The sequence below is a fragment of the Pteropus medius genome, unplaced genomic scaffold (genome assembly GCF_902729225.1).
Source record: "Pteropus medius unplaced genomic scaffold, Ma_sr-lr_union100, whole genome shotgun sequence".
NCBI lineage: Eukaryota > Metazoa > Chordata > Mammalia > Chiroptera > Pteropodidae > Pteropus > Pteropus medius.
In genome coordinates this window covers 3,586,970-3,614,420 of record NW_024354498.1, presented here as the reverse complement: position 1 = coordinate 3,614,420, position 27,451 = coordinate 3,586,970, and the positions used below count along the sequence as shown (strand labels likewise).

The 27,451-nt window shown below is 40.0% G+C and overlaps 1 protein-coding gene across 3 annotated transcripts in view; it reads right to left on the bottom strand.

Moving 5' to 3' along the window:
• The window catches only part of SH3KBP1 (SH3 domain containing kinase binding protein 1), a 313,545-nt gene that overhangs the window by 119,395 nt on the left and 166,699 nt on the right, over positions 1 to 27,451 (bottom strand). For all 3 annotated transcript variants that reach the window (XM_039852304.1, XM_039852302.1, XM_039852303.1), the window contains 2 exons: positions 21,775 to 21,904; positions 8,319 to 8,524 (listed from right to left, as the gene is read on the bottom strand). In XM_039852304.1, the coding sequence (XP_039708238.1) occupies positions 8,319 to 8,524; positions 21,775 to 21,904 (336 nt within the window). The remainder of the gene's footprint in view (positions 1 to 8,318; positions 8,525 to 21,774; positions 21,905 to 27,451) is intronic.

The window sequence follows — 27,451 nt, the reverse complement described above, 5'->3', positions numbered from 1 at the left end:
CCTTTCTATTCTCTTTGATGCTTTGGGCATACCTCTGCTAGTTCTTCTCCCCTGTATCATGACTTTTATACATATCCACTTATCTCCCACCTAGGGACAATCCAAAGCACTAATGAGAGGCCTATATATGATAGCTGGTCCAAGGCGTGATGTGGGTGAGGAGGTGCTAACTCCATTCTAATTAACTATACCAGACCCACCCCACCCCAAATAAATAACCTGCCAGGTGAAAAATCTGCACATATTATGCTAATACCACAGCATCCAGACTTGCCACCTAAGCCGATCCCTTTACAAATGGATTGCCACTCCTTAGCTCATTTATCTAGAAATTCCAGAGCTGCCACTGCTGATCCATAAAAGGCATTCAATAAAGCTTCAGTAAATGAATGAATAAGCCAATTAATGAACAAATGGAGAGTGAATCTGTAGCCAGACCACAAGCAGACCCCAAACGAAATGAGTCTTTCTTTATAATTTTGATTGGATTGGGACAAAACATTATATTCATGTATCCAGTCCACAAATATTTATTGAGGGCCAACTATAATTTAACACTGATTTTCGAGAAATTGTAAATACAATGGTGACTAACACAGACAAGGTCCAAAATCATAGCACTTACTTTCTAATGGCTGATATTTAAGACTCGGCAATGTCATCAAGCAAACAGCTACCATAGATACAGCAAAATTCAGTTCTACTCTGAGTCTGAAATTTTCCAAAATAAAAAGTTAAAGAAATGATCCTGGAAACCGCAATGCTATTTATAGGCGCTCCTTCTGTTCTAATAAACTGAAGGGCAACAATAATAACTACGAACGTTAATCAAGTGATTATTATACACCAGGCGCTTTTCTACCCACTTTTCGTGTTACTTAATCCTCATAACAATCATATGGGGTAGGTCCTCTTGGTATTCTAATTTTACAGACGAGGAATCTAAAAGCTCTAAGTGCTTCAGCACTTTGTCCCAGGAAGAGTCAGAGTTGGGATTTGAATCCAGGCAGTCCCACCTGCATGCTTAATAACCACTGTACTCCTAAAAACACAATTTGAAGGCCTTCTAGGATTATGATTCTTGGTGATGATCTCAGTGCAATTAAACATTTTTTAGAAAATACTGCATGCTGAGTGTTTTAGAAAGTATATGTCAGCATATATAAAACAGTAAACAGCACCCAACATGTCAAAGAGTAATCCTGTAATACTGTTTCTGGTTCCTTTTCCCTACCAATGCCCCTCTCCTTACTTCTCCTAGATAAGAAAACTTAACAGACGCTCTGGAAAAGATAACACCAAACTGAAGTCCGAAAATCCCAGACAGTTCGTTCAGTGCAGGTAACCAATGGGCACCTTAATACCACGTGCTCATTAAAAACCATGAATTTTCCAACCACTTAAGAGATGTCACATAACCTTATCTTTCAACCAAAATGAGGAACATCTGATACTATAGGTCTCAGATAATCACAAGGTTTTGACCCAGTTGTGTTTCATTAGTCAAAGAATATATCATTAGCTCCGGGAGATTCCCAGAGCTTATTTCTAGTCTTCAAAGGATTAGAGACTTAAATCTCTCATTTTTAAGGAACTAAGATCATCAGTTTAGATGTTTACATATTTAATTTTACTTAAGTATACAGCTTGATGAATTTTCACTAGAATTGATTAAAAAAGACCATCCGAGATATATATGAAAATATTAAAATTTCTCCTGCTGTAATCTGGCTGATTAAAAAATTGATTAGTAGTTAATTTATATACAATTTTAATTCTAATTATTACAAGTAAAAGCGACAATGTTGATATTATAAAGGCATTAATATGAGTGACTGTGATTCTATAAATGAGATTCAAAATGATTAGAGTTGAAAAAGAGACTGTCACAAACGCAATGTCCAGTTGTGGAATATAAAAGAAAATGTAGAAAGAAAACAATCATTTCAAGAGAGAGATCAGAAGTTACGAATAGAAATCAGCTAAGACAGGAAAACCATGAGAAAGGAGCTTCTCGAAGGATTTCTTTATAGGGAATCCAGTAAACAATCAACCTGGGAAAATTTCTTTTCCAAACTGGCTGTGTAAAAAGCCTCGGCCAAAAATACTGTTTTCCCCAACAATTAAAGGGGCAGAAACTAGTTGTGCCTAGTGAGCCTGGACATGGAATGAGCTGGCACCAAAAATCCAAGATTATTTTATGTAAAAACATGTCAGGTTAGGTCCTGGGACTCACCAGAGTGTCTAATTTACCCACTTATGTGTAATACCTAACACTCCTTTCCCTAAGTGTTTGGCCAGGAGTGATCATCTGAGTCATTCATGAAAAGGGAAGGAATGTAGAAAAAGAGTAGGGACTGGCTGGGGTCGCAGGAAACAACAGACTGATGAGGAAACTAAATCCCTCTCAGGTCCACAGGTGGGAGACAGAAGGAAACAGCCGTATTCCTGGAAATAAGGCCCTGTCTGGGTTGCCTTCTTGCTTATAGTCTTCCAACCCAATCTCGAGGCTGATGATTCCCAAACCTATATCTACAGTTCCCTCCTAGTCACCACACTTATTTATCCAACTGACTGTTGGATGTTTCCACTGAATGGTCTCACAAGTACCTCAAAATCCAACTAGCCTAAGACTGAACCTATGACCTTCCTCCCAAAATATCTTTCTTTCTCAGTTTTCTCTAATCAGGGAACAAAACTACCATCCATCCAGGTGCTTAAGCCAGTTGCCCAAGGCATCATCTTCAAGTCCTTCCTCTCCTTTATCCCCCGCATACTATCAAACTTCATGATTCGACCTTCAAAATATTTTCCAAAACCACCCGCAACAATAGTTCAGAGTGAAACGACTTCTCCAATAGGTGAATTTATGAAAAATAAAACTGAGTGCATTCAGCTCAGCTCTTCTCTTTCCTCCTCTTAGAAGTTGGCCTTCTGCGCTCTTCCCCAAGGGGCAGGCCCTCTGCCTCACGTGCGTCTGCCCTAGTCCAGTGTTGCTGAGATTGGGTGGGTGAGATTTTGTTTCTGGGCATCAGCAGGCAGGCTATATCCTTGCACTAATCTATATCCTTCAACTTTGCCTTTATCAATAACATGAACATTATAATATAGGTAGAGAAAATGCACAAATCACAAGTGTAGAGCTTGAGGAATTTTCGCAAAGTGAAATAAGACCTACGGAAATAAATATACCATGTTCATGGGTTGTAAAGGTGTCCAGTCTTCCCAAAGTATCTATAGAGGCAATCAGGGTTTTTTTTTTTTTTTGGGGAGGTTGACAAACTGATTATAAAATTTATATGAAAATACAAAGAGCCAAGAATAGCCAGGGAAATCTTGAAGAAAAGGAACAGTGTTTGAAGACTTAAATTCTCAGATATCAAGACTGACTATAAAACTACAGTAATTAAGGTAGTATAGAATGGGCACAAGGACAAATTGACTAACAGAACAGAAAGCCCAGAAACAGACCCACATATACACAGCCACTTGAATTATGACAAAAGTGCAGTACAGAAAAGATGATCCTTTTTAATAAACAGCGTTGAGTCAACTAGATATCCATCCTGAAAAAATGGGCACAAATAATATTTTGATTTTGCATCCAATGATTCATCATATTCATTAACTAGTTTAGAACCTAGATTGGAGGAAGAGTATCAGAGGAGGCACTATAATTTTCTGTTAACCTCTCTTCTGAATTTTAGTTACCCTGTCTTCTGTAATCCTCTCCTGTCACTGTAACTTGGAATACTTTCTCTAAACCACCTAACTGATGTCACTCTCATGCTGAAAATAGTTCCCCATTGATAGCTCCCTATTGCCTTCAAGATCAAGTCCAAACTCCTTCACAAGTCTTTCCAGGCCCTTCCTGATCTGGTCCCTGATTTTTTCTCCATTCTCACCTTTCCCCACTTCCTGTTGGAGCCTCGACACATGCTCTGTGCCATTTTTTCCCTTTGAGGCATTTATACACGCTGTTCTTCCCGCCTTGATAACTCTATTCTCCTTTACCTGATAAATATCTACTGGATGCATGATTCTCAGCCTAAACGTCACTTCCTGTAGGCCTAAAAATATTACTTCCTATAGCGCTAAACATCACTTCTTTTAGGAGGTGGGTACATAAACACATGAACACACACTCCAGCCTAACAAGTCGCCACTTCTTGCCATGCCCAACGGCTCCTAGAGCATAGCACTGTGTTCTCAGCATGGTCATGGCATTCCCCACACTGTATTATTATCGCTTGTTTACTTTTCTTCAGCTCCCTGAGGGGCGACAAACTGGTCTTATTCACCACTGTGTACCCAGTGCCAAGCGTATAGTGAGTATTCAATAAATACCACTTGAAATGAGTTACATTTGCAATTGCAATGTATTTTCAGCTATGTAACTCCTTTAAAGTCTTATGAGGTAGGATAGGCATAAAGAGTATTCCCATTTTACAGATGGCCCAATTGAGGCCGAGTAACTTTCTCAAGATCAATCAGCTAGGACAATGGTACCATGCTGGGAATGGTACCATTCTAATCTTATGATATTTAACTCGGTTCATCTTTAGCCACACTGAATTATTTTTATATAACACATACTTCTGGGCTTAGTTTAAATGGTGCATTTTCCCCCCAGAGTTCTTTTTTTCCCTTTAACCTTTTATCAAGGGAAGTTTCCAACATATACAAAAATACAGTGTACTAAACCCCCACGGATGCACCGCCCAGCTTCAATAATTATCAACTCATGACCGATCTTGTTTATTCTATGCCCCACCCACTCTTCTATCTTCCAAATTACTGGAAGCAAAATCCCAGACATTAAATCATTTCATGTGTAAATATTGCAGTTAAGTGGTGCAGTAAACAAATCATTCACAGGTGTATTCGACTGGTAGTAGTAAAAAGATTCGCACATGAGGTTCTTCCTTATAGCTCAGTAGGAGAAGCAAGAATACTCATCATTTCCTTATTGTTGGGGGTGGGGTGTTATCCAGTATCTCTCCTGGTGTGGAATCATCAGCATTCAACCACTCTGGATGGGGTGATGTGGATTAAAGCATAGGTAAAATAAGCACCAAACTAGCTCAGAAAAGTGGATCTCAAAACTTCACAAACTTGCACAGAAAGTACATAATGTGTGCAGCTGCTAGTAATTATCAGGTTCCTTTTCTTCTTCATCCAAGTTATCAAACCAGCCATGTCAGAAGGCCAACTTCCCCAGCCTGAGTGGAAGACCTGCTTGGGCCTCACCTAAGAAATGTTGTCACATGAAATCCAGTTTGTGCCTCTACGAAATCAAAACGGCATGTTCAATTCTCAAAGGAAACTTCATTTAACATAAATCTTAGACACAAAACCATCCCCAAAGTGATGAAAACTAGGTTGTGCACTAGTAAAACATGATCGCACTCATCAGCTCCCATGCCGGGCTGAGCAATAACATAAATGGGTCCATAAATCTATGCGACTACCCATGGCACCAGAACAGGGAGTGGACATAGCTTTGAATCCTCTTAGATGCTGTAAAAATTGTCCACAACCAGTAAAACGGGCTAGGAAGTTTACATTTTCCCCAGAAGCTTCATAATGAGAAGCGGGTTAAGGTTGCTGCCAGCACATGGTTTCATTCTACAGACATATTATGAAGCACATGGTTTCATTCTACAGACATATTATGAATCAAGATATAGACACATGCGCATATACACAGATATAGATATATAACTCTGATGAAGTTAACATTTCATGTCACCAAGACCAAGGCAATAAATCTCTCTGTTTCACAAAGATACAATGAACCATACGATCACTATATTTTCAGCTATATAACTGTTGTATTATCCCTCCTGGTCTCATTTTATAGATACCTGTAATCTCTAAAGTGCTATGTTAATAAAGTTCTAATATTATTCATTCAACTAATATTTACTGAGCACCTACTATGTGCCAGGCTGTTCTGAGCACATAGCATACATGAGCGAACAAAACAAATAATAATAAAAAATGAAAAGAAATATTACGTTAGGAGGGGGTACATGCTACAGAAAATAAAACAAAACAAAAGTGCAGTGCAAATAAGCAGGATGGGCCCGGGGAGCAGGTATCAGAGTGGGTGGGCCAGGGCAAACCTTGTTGAAAAAGTGAGGTCTTAGCCAAGTCCCCAGGGAAGAGAGGCAGGAAGCTAGGTGGGCAGGCACACACCCTAAGGCAGAAGTCCTCAAATGAGAGTGTGCATGGCATGTGTGAGGAAGAACAAGAGGGCTGGGATGCACTAAGTGAGGAGAGAGCAGGGAGGGAGGAAGTCCGAATGGTCAATGAGGGTCAAGTCACCTCGGCTCCTGGGCCCAGGGGAGGACTTTCACTTTGGTTCTCGGGGGAAGACTTAGCAGGGGAGCAAGTGGAAGAGTGGCATGATCTGACTTAGGGTTTCAAAGGCTCGCCTTGGCTTTGTTGTTTAGACTATAGGGGGAAGGGGCAAAGCAACGGAGCAGCAGAGGTAACAAAAGATAGTGGGTTCTAGACCTACTTAGGAGGCAGGGCTGATGGATCAGACATGGAACGTGAAAGAAAGAGAGTCAGGGACAACCCCGGGCTTTTGTCCTGAGCAATGAGAGGGGAAGTGGCACTGGCTTTAACTGAGATCGGGAAGGCTATGGGCAGAGTGGTTTGAGGGGGTTGATGACGAGTTCAGGTTTGGACAGGATGATAAAGAATGTAAGATCTTTAAGTGGAGATGTTCAAGTCGGCAGCTGGACATGTGACTCGGGTTCAGAGGAGAAGTGTGCTGAGGTGTTTGATGCTGATATTACTATTCATAATAACCCCAATTAATTATTAGCAGTTAAAACAAATAATAATAGCACTAATAAAAGTCACACAAACACCAATGTCCTGCACAGAGAAGAGGCAGACCAAGAATCATAAAACAAACAAAAGGAATTAACTGTTCGCTGATTGAGTCAATGGTCATGTTCAACTACTAGAATAAAAATGAAGAAAACCTGTATACACTGTTCCTTCCTAAGATGAGGATTCGCTCTTTTGTAAATATTTCAGGAATCTATAGGAATCCGAAAGTGACCACGCGAAGCAAAACTGAGTTCACAAGCTGGGATACTACTAACTAGGTGGCTTTTAGGTCCTAAGAAACATCATTTATTGATTACTGAAAGAAACAATGCTGACTCAGAGACGCTTCAGCAAAATAAGAGTTGAAATGAAAGTCTTTAATTTCTAAGTATCTGCCCTTTCAGCCTTCTTCATCTCTAAGGGTATTAAGTGTCCAAAGTTTCCTTTTTCAGATTCTGTTTCTAATGCATAATGACACTGGGTAAGGTTGCTGGGCAGTAAGGGGGAGGGAGGTGGATAGAAGGTCTACTGCGGCAGAAGATGATGCAACTTCTAAAAATTCATCTCACCAAAAAAATGGAAAACATTTAAAAGCTGCCGATAAAGGATCTCGCTAATGCCCCATCCCCCAAGCCTGCTGGCACAAACGTCAAAGCAAAACTTTCAGCACTAAATCGAATTAACACACATTCCTAAAGCACAGTACAAGTGTAGCTTATTACAATCTGGAAAATTCCGTGGTATTTATCAAATCCCAAGCAAAGCTATGATGCTTAGAAGTGTACCACAGTAGACGTCACTGACAGCCACAAGCACGATCGCTCTGGGTGTGTTGCTGTGGCAACCATGTATTCAGCAGCAACATACTGTCTGCTTCTCGCCAACCCAGAACCAGAGGCAGAAGAAACCAGCCAGCTTCCTGATGGTAACAAACCAGGGAGTCACAGCATGAGCCATCTCCATCCTTCACACACGTGTGAGATTTCCTTTCAGCAGTCTGAAATCATTCCCACACAATCCCTTTCTTCTACTGCAGAACCAGGAAACATACCCAAGCACAAAGCATCAAAGAAGTGTGAGAGGCGAGAGAGCATGTGTGTGGGGGGAGAGGGGACGGGGAGGACATGATTGAAAAGTGTCAAGGTCACATGGTTAGCTGGATCCAGGCATGAGGGGCTTTTCTGGGGAGGGAATGGAGAAGCGCCGGTCCATTTGTAAAGTCATCCTGAGAAACATTCCAGAGAGAGGAGATCAGTAAGAAAAGACAGCAGCAAACTAGAGCATGAGCCTTTCAAGGAAAGCTGTTCCCATACAGAGAGACTGTGTGCTAAAGGGAGCAGGCCAACAGCAAGCACGTGAAGACACCGAAATTCCAAAGGAGGCGTGGGAAGTCTCAGATGCCAAATCCTACAGTGTACTTTTGGATACTCCACAGTATGTTGAAATGAAAGAGAAATTGTTACACGTACCTTTTCCACCGGCAGAAAATCATTTTCTACTTCAATCGACCTTGGTCTTAGTTTTATTGGCTTGTCTTTGAAAATATCTCCAAAGCCCACTCCCTTAACTTTCTTCGGCTGGATTGCTGCAGTTGCAACTGTCCCATTGGCACCTTCAGATTTGGTACTGCTGGAGTCACCCCCATCACTCTCGGAGCCTGTAGTTTCCCTTAAACCTGTGAAGATGGGGGACGGGGAGAGAAAGAGCTCAGAAATCAACCACAGCCATGAAGCACCTCATAGCCAGCCAGGAACCACCTCTAAAAGTGGTACTGGATACAGGAAAACTTGCACTGAGATTTTTACTGTGTGTTGAATATGTTGTGTTACGGTAGCTCTGAGTTTTGTTTGATCTCCCTATCCTCAGCCTTTAAATACAAGAAGTGAATCAAAACTTTGCAGAAAATCTCATTTCAAAGCACATCTCTTTGTAAATGTGACATTTCACTTCTCGGCCGGAGCTTGGCTCTGATTCAAATTTGTTTTGCCTCCGTCTATGCAATAACAACCCTTCCCGCCCCCTCCTCACCTCCCTGCCCAGTCAGTACCACATACTGTACCTCCAATCTCTGTGACTCATGTCAATTAGCAATTAGCAATGAAAGTAACATTTCCTAAAGGGAAACTGTAAAGCTAAAAGCCATTTAAACAAATTAGCAATTAAAGAAACCACACAAAATCATGACTGCCAAAGAATTAAATCTCTTTGGATGGCTTCATAAGGAATAAATGCACACAGACAAGTTTCCCTAGGAAAGCATTAAACTGAACTTGATATTGAGACTGGCAAGATGATCTCGTTCTTCTGCCCTCTCGGAGGCCAGAATCCCTCAAGCTCTTCTTTCCTCCTTTAACACCATCGTTTCCCCAAAGCTGAATTCCTTTACAATGAAGAACACTGGGGACATGAAACCCTTCCTTTGACCTCTTGTGGCATGTGTTGGAAGTCACAAAATAGTTATTAGCAAGACAACATGGACACTTACCTCCCCAGATTCCTTTTTCCCCAGGTCTGCCCACAATCATGTTCCTAAAAGGAAGAGCCTATTTGTTTCTAGTTAATTTCTGGGTGTACATTCTTATTTTGATGGTTAGTACATCAGTCATGCCATCAAAGGGCAGGATTCAAAGGATATTTTATGGAATATTAAAGTCTGCCATTAAACCTGTCCCTGAAATCCTCTAGATGTGTAGGACAGCTCCTGAAGAGTTACTATATATCTCCTAATAAGCATGCCCTTGGGACAAAAAGTACACCATTCGATTTTGTTCTCGATTAGCCAATCGTGCATTATCTTCCTATAGGTACGGTGGCCTCCCAGTACATAAGAACAATATACCAAATAATTGCTCACGTAAAATGTCATAAAATGTTGAAGTCATTGAAATAAAGAAGTCTCAGTGCAGGAAGAAACTGTTAAGTGAAAACAGACAAGATATAGAAAGGTCATCATCATAAATTGCTAACAAGTTTCAAAATCAAATCCTTAAAACAATGGCTGTGCTTGTTGTTGCCGCTGTTTTCCATAAAATGGTATTTATAAACCAAAAAGGAATGGGGGAAGAGGAAGATCCTTGGTGTACATTTTAAGTAACTAAAGAACAGCGTTTCTGAGCAAAAACAGAGGGCAGAACAGCGAGGAACAGCCCACAACAAGGGGTCGGCTACAATTTACAGGGCTGGATTTGCGTGTGCAAACATGGACAACCCCCTGGATTAGCTATCCATTCGTGTGTTCATCTGTTCATTGTTTTTAGACATATCCCTGCTGGATATATAATTTTTGAGTCTAAATATTGTGTCATTTCCCCTGTAACATGTTCTCATTTTGCTGTATGGATTCTTTCTTTGTGATAAATGGCTTGTATATTCTTTTCTGGTTTGGAAACAACCATTTGAGGATAGAATAAAGAAACGGTTAGTGAAAAGAAACCATCACCAGCCCCTTCCCTTCCACCTCCCCACCGCCACCACCGCCACCACCGCCACCACAACCAGAAGGCAGCAGGGCAAATGGATTAGGGCCAGGCTGTTTTAGTTCTTCGAAGAGAGGAATTTGAAGGATTCTTCTATCATTCCTCATTAGCTAGAACCATAATATTTTCAACCACTGCCATCCTGACTTCACCGAGCTTCTGGTTTAAGGGATTTGCTGCCTTCCGGGCCCACCTTAATAACTTTCTATTAATCACTGTGAGAAATACTCTTTACGTTACACAAGGAGAGGATGCACAGTCATTCAATCACACAAGCATGAACTGAGAAGGAAACACATGGCAGATTTTTCTTCCAGAAATTCTGGCAGCCTACTTCTCTCAGTTTTATGTATGCAAATTAAATAGCTGAATATATGGGTTGGTGAAATAATGCAAAATCTAGTTCCTTCCCTTTGGAGGGAAAGAAAGGTGACTTTTCATTTTCATGTCTGTTTGGTGCAGCATCTTGTAGTTACTGGTATCTATCACAAACATTATCCCATAAAATGTCCCTGCGTCACACTTAGAAAGCCAGGTGACACTCTCATGTTGTACAACCCAAAGTGTCATTTGCATATTGGAGCCAGTTAATCAGGGGCTCATTACTGGTATACAGAAAGGTAACTGCAGAAGTGTGCGTATTTGGAGAAACTTATCACCGTGTGCACTGGTTTGACTTCTAGACTTGCGGACAGTGGACTTGTCTAGGTGAAGAGGGCATAGATTCATCTCCGTCTATCAAGTGACCATAGTGAGGCCCAGGTGGAGCACTGTACACATAGTAAAAGTCATGTACAACAGGACCAGGTTTTGTCCACTGGGGAACAGAAATAAAAATAAACTTCACTACAGACAGTTTGAGAAGCACGGTTCTGGTGTTCACGTCTGAACCTTCTTCTTCATCGCTTCTATAGATGTATGTATGCATACATTAGTGTACATGCCCACTAAAGTAGCTGTTTTTCCTTCAACGTGAAAAAGAACAAAGCCTCCTCAAATTTGCTTTGGCCAGTCACGTAACTGTCCACTTTCGCATAATTTACCTTAATATTCCAGCATAGATTACTTCAGATCTGTGGACTATTTTTTTTTTTTTTTAAGTTTTAATTCACATTCGCATGTGTAGTACTCACTGTGTTGCAGGAACTGCTCTAAGGGCTTCACGAGAGTCATTCACTAATCACATTCATCTCCTTCCCCTCAACTTCTGGCTTTATTTCACAACACAAAAGGCTACACATTGGTTCTGCCAAAAGAAGTCTGCCGTGTGGTGATTGGCTGAATGAGCAAAGCAAAACACCATTTCTGGCATGGACTTTCATGCCAGATTTTTATTTCTTTGAACCACACAATGACAAAATGGTTTGCTGATTTCTAATGACCCACTCGGAAAAAGCAATAATCATAAGAGGTTGACATCTGCATGGGAAGCCATCTTACACCACCACCCCAGAAGCCCAGAAATACTGGTACAGATACATATGCCATGACAAATGCTACTGATCCCTTCTCTGCACGCATGGTTCATGCACCCATGTCACCCATATGGTAGATGCACAAAGCAAACAGGAAAGCGCGCCAGGGGCTGGTGATGGTAATGCTCTTGTAGCACACACCAAGGAGACAGCACTTATCTTAGGCAAATAAGTCCATGTCCTTGGACCATAAATTCACAGACACTTGGCAGAAGCATGAGCAGCTCAGGAAAGTGCAGCTGCATCAAGAAACACAAGTACCCAGATCTTATCTTTTCAATTGCCTCCTGCTGTTAAGGTCACTCACTGTAATAGCGTCTGTGGCCCTCCGTCTTTCCAGGTGCAGCTCGGTACAGAATTGTCCCTTCAAAGGTAGTCTTTCCTGACAGTGAATGAGAGAAGAGAAGGGGAGAGAAAAACAAGAGAGGGGGGAAGGGGGAGCAAATGATGGCAAAAGAAGGGAGAGGAAGAGTCTTTAACTGAACTTGCCTTCAATGAATCCACTGCAAGAATTTCATCCGCAAAATTAATTCGAGACCATTAGGCAGAAGTTCAGAATGTTACAGAATGAGCCCAAAGTCCCCATGCAACCACGGTGCACAATCACGAGCACCCAGAACCGGGCTTGCCTCTGCACTGGCATGTAAATTATGCTCAATTTAAGCCTGGAAGCCATTCCAACATTGTAACTCAAGAATAGGAAAACCTCAATTAACCAGAAAGAATCCAATTAATTGGATTCCTCAATTAACTCAATTGTATAGCACAATCTTCTCTCTGAAGAATATGACCCAAGCAAGATTTAGGCCCATCATCCTTTATCTTCTACCTCTAGAGCCTTGTATGATACTAGCTGATATTCATGACTGCAATATTCTGAACAAGGCAAAGAATCCTCTCTTTAAAAGATTTTTATCATCCTTAGTACCTTTAAGCAAGAAAATATACTAATATACTAGAGGGGGGTTTTCACCAATGAGATTTGAAAACAATACTGGCATCTACGTCCATATAAGGGGTTTTCTGTCTAACATCAAGGACATCAGAAAATTCTATTTCTTGAAGTATCTTAATTGAGGTTTTGCCATATCAGTCATGAGACTGTATTTAAGCATGAGGACATAGGACTCACCCAGTGTCAAATGTCAAATTATCTCTTTTTTTGTTGTTGTTACAAATAGAGGTTAACAATAGCATGAGACTGGACACACAGCTAAAACCCAAATCTCTCTGGAACCATGAGTAAGTACACAGAACACACACATACGGCCCTGCTTTGAGTGTACACACACACAGGGACACACACACACACGCATACGTGTGTGTTCGTATGCCCTACAGAGAGTACCAGCAGCAGGTAAATTGGTTTGCCAAAGGCAAATTCAATTAATAAATGCATTACTCTAAATTCTATTATGGCTTGTGAGATGTCAAACTGGAAGCTAGTCATATAGCTTCATTGTTAAGTCAGGGATGAAAAGGCAGGCTACATTTACAAAGAGGCAGAGAGTGGGAGAGGGGAGAAAGCAACTTGTCTTACTTCTTAGGAACTCTCGTTAAGAAAATGGGCAACCCCAACAGGAACCATGGTGTCAGCTTCTGGGCCATGTCACTCCTAATACATGAAGGGATTGTGAAAAACCAGACCAATGACTTAAATGGATGGAATCAGGTCTTTCTAATTTCCATGTCCTGCAGGTATGGTGATACACTCTTATTTTGAAATCTGACCTTGACAGATGTGCTCCATCCAAATAAGGCAAAAACTTAGATGTTCAAATCACTGGCAAGTTAAGGATAATCAAAAGAAACAATAGAGTTTCAAATGTTCTTGTTAGACTTGCAGTTCTTGAGGTCTTTGATAACAAGAGCAGAACAAGTAACAGTGGCTAGTTTTTATTTGGGCAAATTTTTATTCTGCTTAACTTCAGTTATTAAGGCAGTATTACTCTGAAAGAATGCTGCTGTTTTGTAAGCCAGGCTCTCCAAAACTGAGCACTAGCGGTCTTTTCAGCATCAGAAAAAGTATAATCATCCATAACCGTGCAAACTTACTACAATATTATTGACTGTATTCCTCTTCTCCTTTTCACCCATTCCCCACTCCCTCCTTTCTGGTAACCATATCTTTGGTCTCTGTTTCTATGAGTCTGTTTCTGTCTTGTTTTGTTTTGTTTTTAGATTCCATATATAAGTGAAATCGTATGGTATTTGTCTTTTTCTGCCTGAATTATTTCATTTAGCAAGTATCAAAATGTTGAAGCACTATACTGCACACCTGAAACTAATATAACCAATACGAGACTATATACCAACTACACTTATATTAAAAAAAGAAAAGAAGAAAAAGCGTAAGAAAAAGAAATCAGTATTTTGATAAACTTTCTGCAGGTAAACGGAGCATCCCCATATTCTTCCCCAGAACCGAGTCTGAGAATCACTGAGGTAGACCATGACCCTGAAGTCCCTGAATGGCCAAGCATTTCTGCAAAATCTGTGCACTGGCAGCAAGGTGACTGGAGAAGGAGCCTGGGCTGAGGATAGGTAAGGACACACACTCCTCATCTAAAGAGCAAAAGAGATGGGAGACTGAAAAGTTCATGAATGTTACTGCTACTTATTTTATTGGGAGAAATATTCTATGGTCACTATTAAATATTTGCACTTGAAGGCAGACAAATACTGTAAAAAGAAAGAATTTTAAAATCTCAACACAAAATCACATGCTTATGCTAGCATCTAATTTTGCCTGAAATTTTATTTTATCAATTTGCTAATTGCTCTTCACTGCTAATAGAATGTTATACACAAAACAAACATCTAATATTTAAAAGAAAAAAAGTCTAGCTATGCTACAGAGTCAGGGTTTGTTAGCTGGACTTTATTTTTATAGGCAATGGGCGCTGAGTAATTTGTTTCTTACAGCTAATGAAATGTAATATTTGCATATTATGGTAGTGGTTTGCCTTCAGTTTTAAAAGGCCATTTCTTGACAAGTCACTAAAGTATCAATACCTAAAATTCAAACCTAAGGAATTAGGAAAATAAGAAAGTCAATTCAAACTGAAATCTCATGGTTATTAATGGTTATAGAAAGAAAATGCAAACTTGATCCTAAAAATTATGGGAAATAACTGAAAATGTTTCTGTAGCCAAAAGATGGTTTTTGTATAAAAAAAAAAAAGAAAGAAAGAAAGAAGAAAAAAAAACTAACGGAAATACTTTTTAGTTTTACAACAATTATTTTAGAATCTAAGAAGTTTAATATCAAAAAGATGCTAGAAACAGAAAAGACAATGTGAAGCAAAATATGTATAAAATTGAATTTCAACAATTATCACATCTGGATTTCTGTACCTCTAACTTTAAGTAAATCTTATAGATTCAAGATATTATCTGATTATAACTTGCTATAATACCAATATAATACATAATTAGTCCTATTTCACATTTAGTCAATACTAGCATGTGCAAAATTGTGACTGAAAAGGTAATTAATTATGATCTGTGATAAAAAAAAAAAATAAGCGAAACTGCACTTACATTTGAAATTTCTAAGGTGCTATGTGAGAGAGTGAACTACCGGCCATACTAGAGGCAATACCAATGTGTATGGAAGGCCTGCATATAATTGTAGCCTCGTCACTCATAAGCTGGGCCACACCCAGGACTTAATTTCAATGGGCTTTAGTGTTTTCATCTGACATCAGGCTAAACGATCTCCAAATTTCTTTCCATTCCTAACATAAGATTCTGCCTGCACTATTATTGTGACCACTTGGATGTTTTATTTCATAAAAACCTAATTTACTCAATTTTTTTTCAGTATTGATCTGTTACATGGGAGTCCATTACATTCTTTAAAAAAAATCCTCATCGGCACCATTTTGCAATCCCTAATGAGTAAACATCTGGATGAAAATCAGCAGTGGCTGCTAACATTCAAAAAGAAAGATGGCCAGACATTATCAGCCTCCAGATAGACTATACATTACCACCTATGAAGCAGTTTTGAAAAACATAAAAACTGAATTTAACCAAGCCCTTAGATCTAATTACCAATTTATAAGAATATAGCGTAAATGACACAGCAGGAATGAAATCAGCAAAGGCAGACAGTAAGAAACTAATGGACAAAGGACCTCAGCTTGTTAAGGAAAATAAAGAGGCATGGAGGAGGAAACGAGATTCAAAGAGACTTGAGACATATCAACAAATCACAATGTATGTACGTACCTTCTTTGGATACAGATTCAAACTATCAAATTTTATTAAAAATAGAAGACTATTAGGAGAAAGTTAACACTGACCATATATTTAATTACGATGAGGAGCTGCCATTATTTTTTTCGGTGCGATAATGGTATTTTAAGACACCCTTTTATTAATACATATTGAAATATAGTTATCTGTCACTTAACGAGGGGAATATGTTCTGAGAAATGTATCATTTGGCGATTTCGTCATTGTGCAAACATCACAGAGCGCACTTACGCAAACGTAGATGGTACGGCCTACTACACACTTAGGCTGTATAGTGTAGCCTATTGCTCCCAGGCTACAAACCTGTACATCACGTTACATGTATTAAATATTGCAGGCAACTTTAACACAATGGTATGTATTTGTGTATCTAAACCTATCGAAACTCAGAAAAGGTACAGAAAAAATACAGCATAAAAAATTAAAAAAACGGCACACCTGTATGGGGCGATTATCATGAATGGAGCCTGCAGGACTGGAGGTTGCTCTGGGTGAGTCAGTGAGTGGTGAGTGAACGTGAAGGCCTAGGACATTACTGTGCACTGCTGTAGACTTTATAAACACTGTCCCACAAGCCCTTCCCTTGCTTCCTTCCGACAGGGTCAGAAATAGAACATCAAAGCTGCCGATGCTGCTCCATGAACAGGGATATGGGTGGGGCTGATTGAAATATTGAGGAGAAACTGGCTAAGGCGTAGATCACCATAATAGTGTCTGTCAGGAAGGACTGAAAGGTGGCCTGAGGATCAACAGGAATAAGAAATCAAGATGGAGAAATAAAGGAACATAGGGGATTGTCATGGCAATGTGGTTTAGGCCACTGCATTTGGAGGAGTGGTCCGATTAAGGAAGTATGTGGTATTCATTTAAAAAACAGGGTGTTTAACACGAAGAAGATGTAGAACTAAGGACTCAATATTTGGACTTTGGAAATTTGTTTTTGGTTCCATTGACCCTTCTGGCACAAAGGCCTCTCTCTGGCATTGAATTGATGGAAGAAATAAAACTTATCTATGCTTTACATCATCACAACCTGAAAATATTTCCAGAGTACAGTGACAAACTGGCCCCACACAACCACAGAAATCGTTTACTAAAGTGACAGTGGCACTGAATACTTGTTAAGGCCGCTCCTTTGGAACTGTGTCCTTGTACAGGATCTTAGGTCCTCAACGAAGAATTTACAGTCATGTGCTCTGAAGACCATCAGGCTAGATCTGGGTGGGCCGTAGCGCCCTCTGAGTATGTAGCACTGGGGGGGACTGAGTATGTAGGCTCCTCTGCACTAAATGGGTCAGTGTCTGACTGATTGGGAGGACTGAGTATGTAGGCTCCTCTGCACTAAATGGGTCAGTGTCTGACTGATTGGGAGGTCATCTGTGCACTCAAGATTGAAGTGTTGTGAGTGAGAGGGACTCTGTTGCCAAGCCCCACAGATACTGCTCCCATACGAGAAAAAAGTTCCTCCTGAACTTCCTATCTTTCCCTTTCTTACAGGAAATTCAGCTCCATTATAACCTTATGGGAGCGCCATCATACATGCAGTCCCTCGTTGATGGAAATGTCATTATGCAGTGCATGACTGTATTTATGAATAAAATTATATGATATCTGAGTTTGCTTCAAAACAATATGGGGGAGGATTGTGTAGAGGTGTAATTACAATCAACTGTCCATAGGTTGATAATTGCTGAAGTTGGGTGAAGGGCTTCGTTATACTATTCTCTCGATTTGTGTGTATGTTAGAAATTTTAGATAATAAAAAATTTATTAAAATATTTTTGAAAAGTACCAATAAGGTTTCATAAGTTTTCTGAAAGGTAAAGACGTTTTCAAATATAAATATGCAGCAAAAAGTTTCTGCTATTACATAACAATAAATTTTCTTATCTGACATAAAATATTTAAATCAACAAACCAACCAATTGCTGTAACTCTTTCCTTGACAGATTAGATTTCCCTGAACAAAGATCTAAAGTAGAGATTTTCATAACCAACCACCATAATATAAAAATACATTGGGGTAAAAGAAAGCAAGTTCCAAGCAATTTGCACCTGTCATTCGAAGATAAAAATGCCTCTCTGCAGAGTAAGAAAGGATTCAGCAATCATTTATTGAACACCTACCATATGTCAAGCTGTCATGGCACACTTCCTTATAAATATAATGCAGTGTTTTTTTTCTATTGCATTCATCCATTGGCTGACAAAACTCAACTGAGTAACTATCTTCAAATACTTCTGAAAGTAGAAATGTGAAGAGTACAAATATCAAATAAGTACGTGCACATACAGGAATGTGTGTGGGGGAGCTGTGTGTAGCAAAGAGATATGCAAGGATACATTGTACACAAAGTTTTCTTCATATGCACCAGTATACAGATTTTATCTGTCTTAAAAACTTCACCCTAATGTCTGCTAGCATTTAAATTAAGAGGATTTTTATATGATGTCATCAGGATCTCTAAAAATTACCAAAATGGCACAAACATTAGAAGTTTAACTTACTCCTAGAGGCATTTATTAAGTAATCTCTATCAAAAGTAACCATAATTTATGAAAAGTATTGAGAGTGCTGCTCTAACAAAGACCTTGATTAAGTACAGATGAGCTCATACTACAGTAAAAAGCTAGATGTCTTTTGTGCGTTAACTACATTTGTCTTTCTAAGTTTTATGATAAAAGTAAACAAGCATCTACTATAGTTATACAAGATGTTATCTCTGGCAGAAACCAGGTGAAGGGTACACAAGACCTCCCTGAACAGATTTCTAAATAACTTCCTGTGAATCTACGACTATTTCGAAATATTTCAAAAGTTTTTTTTTTTTTTAAGTAAACCACATTGAAACTACTAATACCATTTTTGGGGGGTAGGGAATAAGCAGATTCATATTACAACCACAGGTTCCACTTAAACAATTCCTACCAGTATACATAATTTCTGCATATAAACTGATCTGATTATATAAATTTTACCATCGTAGAGTAATTAGTTAATGAAAACCCTGCCAGAAATATTTCTCTTTCAGGGATTATTTTGATTTAGCAAGCCATAAGGACATTATCATCACATCTGCTTTCTACGAAGCCCTTTGTGACCATCATCATCCCCATATCCCCATGAGAGTGGCCTCTCTGCTTTTGTATCCCACTGTTCCTCAGATGCCTGCCTAGCAGAGCACCTGGGGCACTTTCTCAAACTTCTGTTGATTTGTGCACTCCCTTTCTGCAACGTGAGCTGACTAAAGGCGGGGACCCTGTCTGATTTGTTTCTGCACATCTTCAGTGCCTTGTACAGTGTCTTCATAACAAAAGGAGCTCAAAAAAAGTTGAATGAATGAACAGAAGAAAAAGAAGAAAGAAGAGAGGAGAAAAGGAAGGATGGCTAGATGGATATGGACAGACAGACGGAGATGTGGATACATGGGCCCTCTTCTCCTTAACTGTGTATATGGAAGATTACAAAAGCCACGTCGTTCTTACCATAAACTTCCATTCTTGTTAGGAGACCATGCCTCTCCAGGACCTCAAAACCCCTTCGACAAAGGGCAAATTCCGAGGTAACTAAACATGGCTGTTGAAACTATTGTACTCTCCTGGTCCTGAAATGGAATGAGCTTTTAATTGAATGAGTGTTGAGGAGGGCAGTCTATACAAGAGAAGCAGCCTCTTGCAAGCATGTGAAGGAAGGTTAAGTGATTGGGGAGACCACTCCATTCAGCCTCCTAACCTCCTGCCCCAGGAATTCCAGCACCGTGTGCTTTGAGCTGAGCAGGGTCAAATGTCCATATTATTGACCTGGAGCAAGAAGAGAGTTTATTTCAATAGTTCCAAAAATACAAGAGGCATTACTTCTCTGACCCTCTAGCTCTGAGAGCATAGCTATCATAGCAGGACACCAAGAGATAAGGGTTCTCCCAAAGAGGTTGTCCAATACCTCCCCAGATTTCCTTTTCTGCAGCAGTAGAGGAATCCTAAAGTAATTTTCAAATGCAGACAATGCTTCAGTGAACATGGCACCAATCAGTGTGTAAGCAGCCTCAAAATACTAACTGGTTATGTTCCAAGAGTTTATCATGATTAACAATGAGAGTGACTATTTATGGAAGGCCTTCTGTGGGTGAGGTGCTTTATACACATTATTGCTATTGGAACCTATAACACACTTTCCCATAGAAATAGTGGCATAATGATTCAATTTGTTCATCTCTCAAAAACAGCCCATTTAATCCATAACATCCCTGAGGTATAGTATTGTTATTACAGGACCCAGCTACCAGGTATAATACCATTTCAGTGTACGAAAGGAGGCAACAGGCAATTAGAATTCTAATGTGCAATTTGAGAGCTATAGCAACTCCCAATCTCATGGGGTCAAGGACCCTTGCTGCCCTCCTGGCTGTACTCAGCAGCTGGTCCACTTTAAGCAGAGAATCCCCTCGCCCCAAGCCAGAGAAGGCAGCAGGAGTTCCAAGATGCTTCATTTGCTCCAAAATCACCTCCTGTCCTTCATACCATAGACCCTAGGATGGAATGCGGTTCAGGGGTGGGGGTCCCCAGGCTTGGGCAGTAGAGGGAAAGTGTGTGGCTGAAGCCACTGAGCCAACTGGTCAGCACTGCTGCTTCTATGTATAACAGGCTGTATGAGTCAGAGCTGCTGAGAGACCAAGTGAAGGAGCTAGAAACGGCTTTACCTCCAAATCAGGAATTTGTCCAATCAGAATACTGGTTTAAAAAAAGAGACACAACTAACTTGAGAATACCACTCAATGCAGATTTTTTCAAATGGAAGAGAAAGCTGTTTAAGAATTATATGGACAGGACAGAGCTGTCCTGCTTGTTACAAGGGGAAGTTGCATTCCCAGGTAGTGCCGAATCAATAGGACACAGTCGAGACTCTTACAACATTCATGCCCATGACCTTGAATCGAGACGGCACAATAGATACACAGACGCCCAAGCAGGAAGTTGGGTTAGCGACTGGGAGAACAAAGCTTCCCGGTCCTGACCTTTTGCTCCATGAGCTGGAAAGGGCAGCAGAGAAGCTGGAGGAAGGAGAGCTTCAGGCCCTGGAGAAAGAAAAATCCTGGAATTCGTTCTCACCGTCATGGAGGAGGACACGCCATTTCACCCAAAGTTGGGGCCAGGCTCACCAAACATCTTGTCGGCCACTTTTAAAGGGGAGGCTGGCATGCAATTGTGTGAACAGCGCTAGCATGCCACCATTGATTTGTGTGTGTGTGTGTGTGTGTGTGTGTGTGTGTGTGTGTGTGTGAGATGCTGCGCGTCTTGGCGATACACACACTTTATCATTCTTCAAGTTTCTCAGGGGATGCTGAGAAACAGAGCAATCTCATTTGCTTCATTTAAAAAAAATATCAACTTGTAGTGAGTAACACTTTAGAAATACATAGAAGCACAGCAACATGGGCTACCCACGGGAGAGTGTTACCATGGCATGAAGGCTGATAATCACCTATCCAGAGGTGTACAGAGTATGCGTCTGCGCACAGGCAAAGGTGTGCATGTCACATCTGTACAATGATAAACCTACTAAATTGCATGGGTTAAGGCAGCATAACCCAAAAAAATACTCGTGAGCTTTTGTCACAGCTGCTTGGCATAGGCTACAGAGCAGAGGGTAAGCTGGAGCAGCATCCCTTGGCGCCCCTACTCCTTCCCTATGTGGGAGGGGGGGATGTCCTTACTTGACTTGGAAAGCTGCTCATCCTGGGAAATGCTGAGGTCATCCGACTCCCCAGACAGCTCCTTGATGAAGTTGGAAGGAAACATTCCAGTCTTTCCATTGAGAACACCTTCCCACCATCCTTCTTCTACCTGCACAGATGTGAACAGAAGAACAGAGAGGCGGGGATCAGGTTAGATGCAGCACTTCCCAGCTTTCCCTCCTGTGTGTGGTGCAGAATGAAGAGCCCACGCAGGGAGGGCTGAAGGACCCAAAGCTTACACATTAACGGTGAATGGGAAAGCAGGCCTCATAGAGTCTTGAGAGTCAGACTCAGGAAGGGGGAATTAACCTGGGGGCCAAAAACGTCAAGTGGAAAGAATTAACACTTTATTTTCATTAACTCCAAACTGAAATTTGGCATTTCCTTTGACACAAATGTAGGTAACACACCACAGTAATAGGACATGTAACCCATCACCCAACAAATCACAGATATTTTCATATTAACATCATAGATGCTGTGGGTATCTCACAATATTGTTTGCACCCATTGCTACTTTTAAGTGGTGGTAGTTGTCACACCTACTTGGAAATCTTTAATGTATCAATAAGGAATTACTTGTTACTTATAATAAGGAATTACACGTAGATTATTATATCAAAATTTGCTTTGAAAATAGCTTGATAGCTACTTCGATATAAATGGTTCTCTGTGTAACCTTATATGTTTTATTTTATGCATTTAAAATCAGTATTTAAAAACTGAGAACGGCTTCCCCAGACTACCCAAACTAACTAGACAGCCTAACAAAAACAGTCAAGAATCCCTGGGCTAAGAACTCAAACAGAAGGTAGTAGGAGTTCCTACAGGTTTCTGAAAGGGTCTAGATTACCCTGAGATGAACTGAAAAAGGGTGAAAGGGTGAAGGGAGGCAGGGAGGGCAGCCAGACTGCAGTCATCTGGGAGAGCAATGAAAGTGGAGAAGGCAGGTACAGGTTTGAAGGCCTTTTGAGGTATGAGCTGGTCTTTAGTGACCAATTAACTGGAACAGCAAGAGAAGGGTTAAAAAAAAAAGTCCTTCCAAGATTTTATGATAAAGCCACTAACAGAATGCCAGAAGAAAGAAAAGCAAGCTGGCTTCTTGAAGGAAAATAATAGGGCATTTGAGAACAAGCAAGTCTTAAGTTACCAGTGGTGTGATATATCAGAAAGAGATCTAGAACCTTTGGAATTTTGTTTTACCACATGTATATATTACCTACGCTAATTAATAAATACAATTTAAAAGCTAAAATAATTTTTAAAAAGAAAAAGAATATTAGAGTCAAAAGCCCAGTTCAGATCCTATCCTGAAACTTAGCAGTTGTATGACTTTACTCAAATTTCCTTCCAAACTGAACCTATCAGTACAATGGGGATAATTAATACACTCAATCAGTGTCAGAGATGGATGTATTATGATTCTACACTAAGGGCCAGGACCATACAGGACATGTTCTTTATCCCCTCAGGAAGTTGAGGATCTGCCAAGGTAGAAAGGGTAAATAGTTTAAAAAGGGAGGAGAGTGGATGTAACTAAAAACTAGCAATGCAAAGTAAATAGATGAGAAAATGCCACGACTCGGCACAAACCAAACTTGTTACCCAAAGTCAGGTCACTGAGATCTGGAATGCTAAAGGAAGGCTTTGAAAAAAAAGAAAAATGAAGGTTGACCTTAAATAGCAGAAACAATAGATACGAGTAGGGAAGAGGGTATGGGACGGTCCCTAAAGGGGGAAGCTGCTAGAGCCTATGGAATGGAGACCATCGAAATTGGTGTTTAGAGCATCTGTTAGGGAACTCATGGAATACAGACTTGCAGAGTGGTAATTATATCTGCATGATCATAGAATCTTCCGGAAAGACTGCAGACAACGGCATCCATGCACAATGCTCCCAATGATTATTCAATACCAAATCGTGGCATTTAACAGCATTTCAGCTGAAATCATTCCATGTTTCTATGCCAACTCAACTGATATGTATTATTCCTTCAAGGAGTTTTTTATAGGATTAGGATCGTTAGGAAGACTCATCATGAGCCTGAATATAAATAGTCACAGGATTTGTAGCGTGGGGTCCTTTGTGCATTTCCTGAATAAGGAGCCATAAAATGACCTTCTTTCTCCCATAATCACAGCACAGGAAGGAAAAACCAAGGGCACGGACCACAAATGAGCAGTCCTTAGAGTAATCCCCAATAGCACCGGGCAGCTGGGCCAATTCCGTTTGATTCAGTTTGACAGTATCTAAAACGTTCCTGTTTCCAGTAATAAGTGGCTCCAGCTAGATCTCTGAAGGAAATGCTCCTAATATGTGGGATCAGCAGACTGCCTGCTGGGAAAACAGGGGTATCTTCACCTCACCGTGCCCCCAGATGTTTGTATCACTGTCACAGCACAGTCTGAGAGGAGTGGCCAAGAAGGAATCAGCAGAAATCTATCATTAGCCATGCGGTGAGTGGAGGGGCAGACAATAAAACCACTGCTCATCACCTGGGGGTACATTTCCCATTGCAGGTTCCATGGGCAGGGGCGTCTGGCCCCAGTACCAGTGAGAGCTGTTCAGTATGATTTCTTTCTATAGCCTGCTGCTTTGGTTGTGAGATTCAGGCTGGAGATATGAGAAAATGATCCTCACTCTCACACTATTCCTCTTCAGAGATATTCTAATTTGACTTCCTTTATAAAGATGAGGACATTGAAGCCCAGAGTGATTTCATTCATTCATTCATTTAAAGAACAAAACATAGTACCTTGTACACTGAATGAATGAATGAATGAATGAATGAATAGCAGAGAAATCATTGGGAGAAATCCTCCATGGAGGCCTATGAAGCCCTGATACCTTCACGAAAAGATTTTCCCCTTCCTGTAAGGAGTAAAAGGGACAAGAGATCCTGACTATGTTGGCCACTGTTCTTAGTTAAGTACTGCCATGCCCAGGTCTTTGTACTCTACCCAATCCCACCAATATTTAATGAGCATCTATACTACACTGCCCTAGGACCTCAGGACAGATTGACTGGTGAACAAAACTGACAAAGAAACGTCCTTGAGGAGCTTCTGTAACAAAGAAAGGAACACACAGAGCCTTATCCTCCCTGCTTAGAAAAAAAGCATTCTTATATTTATGTTTCTTTATTTAAAAGAGAGAAAGAAGCACATTCCTTTGTAATCAAGTAGAGATTATGGATGTTACCAAGGGCTTACAATTTCTGCCCCAAGGGAAGTAATAAAAGGGGGCAAATGCCCACCTTCTCCCCCACCAACACACATACATCAACAGCCTTCTGCAGGGCTTGGCTCTAGGCTAAGAACAACACATCCTACCTAGGTCCCTCTGTGACCAACCCAGCCAGCTCTGGAACCCATGGGTATGTCTCAAGAGAGAACCCCACCTTCGGCCCAGAGCTGGGAGCAGGGTGGCTTATACCTAGCGGCATTTGAGAAAGACACAGTAAAAACACTTTAAAAGCTTGTGTCAGTGTGCCCTACAATTCCCATGTCTTCACAATCACCAGCATCTAAGTAGGTTCAGTGCCCAAAGAAGTAGTTTCGAGCTCTTAGCCCTGTTGGAAGTTGAGGAAGCAGCTGAGTGAACTGCAACACCTCCACCTCCACCCAATTTTACAAAAGTTATCTACATCTATAAAGCACTAAAGAGGACAAGTGAATGCAAAGATGACCGTGCTGTCTGGGGTACTTAGGTATTCAGAACAGTTCCATCTTCAACTTACCATCCTTGAAGTTTTACTTGTCAACTGTACTGAGAAGGGGAACAACAGATTTACCAAGTTTAATGTCTACCTCCAGATACAAGTAGCAAAACAGAAAAATTCATTTAAGGGTTGCTATAATTTTTTGTATCCAATTAATCTTTTCTTATCCAAACTACAGTCAGAAGCACACTGGAGGGGTAGGTGTGAGGGAGGCACGGGGGAGGAAGAGGCACACAGGCAAATGAAGTCAGCTTCATTGTTCTAAGAGCTGTTTTACCATTCTTTCCAGAAAGGAAGATGTACAAATCAAGCTTTAAGGAAAAGCTCACACCTTAACACTATTAAAATTTTCCTCAAACTTTATTCAGACTTGTATGTTTCTAAGAATTTATCCATTTCTTCTAAGTATCCAATTTGTTGGCATATAATTATTCATAGCAGTCTCCCTTGATCCTTTGTATTTCTGTGGTATCAATTTATCTCCTTTTTCATTTCTACTTTTATTTGAATCCTCTTTTGTTCTCGATGAGTCTAGCTAAAGATCTGTCTGTTTTGTTTTCTTTTGAAAAAACCAGCTTTCGGTTTCATTGATATTTTTTCTATTATCTTTTTCGTCTGTTTTATTTATTTCTGTTCTGATCTTTATTTCCTTCCTTCCACTAACTTGGGGCTATGTTTGTTCTTCTTTTCTAGTTCCTTGAGGGCATTATGCTAAGTGAAATAAGTCAGACAGAGAAAGACAAATACTATATGATCTCACTTACGTGTGGAATCTAAAGGGAAAAAACCAAACTCATAGATACAGGAAACAGATTGGTGGTTGCCAGAAGCTGGGAGTGGAGGGTGGGCAAAATGGGTGAAGAAGGTCAAAAGATGCCAACTTCCAGTTATAAGATAAATAAATATAAATCCTGGGCTTATAACATGCAGCATGGTGACAACAGCTAACAATACTGTATTGTATATTTGAAAGTTGCTAAGAGAATAGATCTCAAAGTTCTCATCACAAGAAAAAATATTTGTAACTATGTGTGGTGACAGATATTAACTCAATTCATTGTGGTAATCATTTTTCAATATATACATGTATCAAATCATGTTGTACTAATGTAAAACTAATGCAGTGTCATATGTCAATTATATCTCAATTTAAAAAATTATTCAGAAATAATTAAGTGAGAATTTCAATAGCAGCACTTTCTCCTACCTGTGAGAAGGGAAAGTATTCAGAAAATTTTAAAATAATAAGAATATTAAGATAGTTCTTTAAAGTTTTTTTTAATTGAGGTACTATTCATATAAATGCATAGATCAATAGTACGAGTTGATCGGTTTTCACAAATGCATATACCGTGTAATGCACATCTCTATCAACATACATAGCATTTCTATCATTCCAGAAAATTCCCTTATACTAAGACATAGTTTTACCTTTTGGATATTGATGAAAAAAAAAACCAAATTGTTTCTAGAAAACATCTTTTTCTATTAGTGGAATTAATGAAAAAGAATATTTAAAGGGAACTACTTCCTGAAGGCATAAACACCTAAAATTACTTCCATTTCACTTGCTTTCAATAACGATCTCTGTTGATTTGGGGACATGGAAAACTGGTTGCACCAAATATAAACAAGTGTTATCTAGGTCCTAAGTGCCTGGGCCTGTATTTTCCCCCAATTCCTATGCAGTTCACTGTCTGATTACCTGATACATTCCATATACACAGGAATTTGATTTTTATTCCCTCCCCATTCTCCTGAGAATAAGGCTATTCCACATGACAGGGCCCCTCAAAAGAAAAATGTATAGGGTAATTTAAAGGAAAATGATTTAAGAAAACATATATACGATTTCTATTTAAAACTTAAGCAAACTCTGCCCAACAAGACAGCAATAGCCATGGTTTTCTTCATAGTGGAAGGGGTTTCTGGTA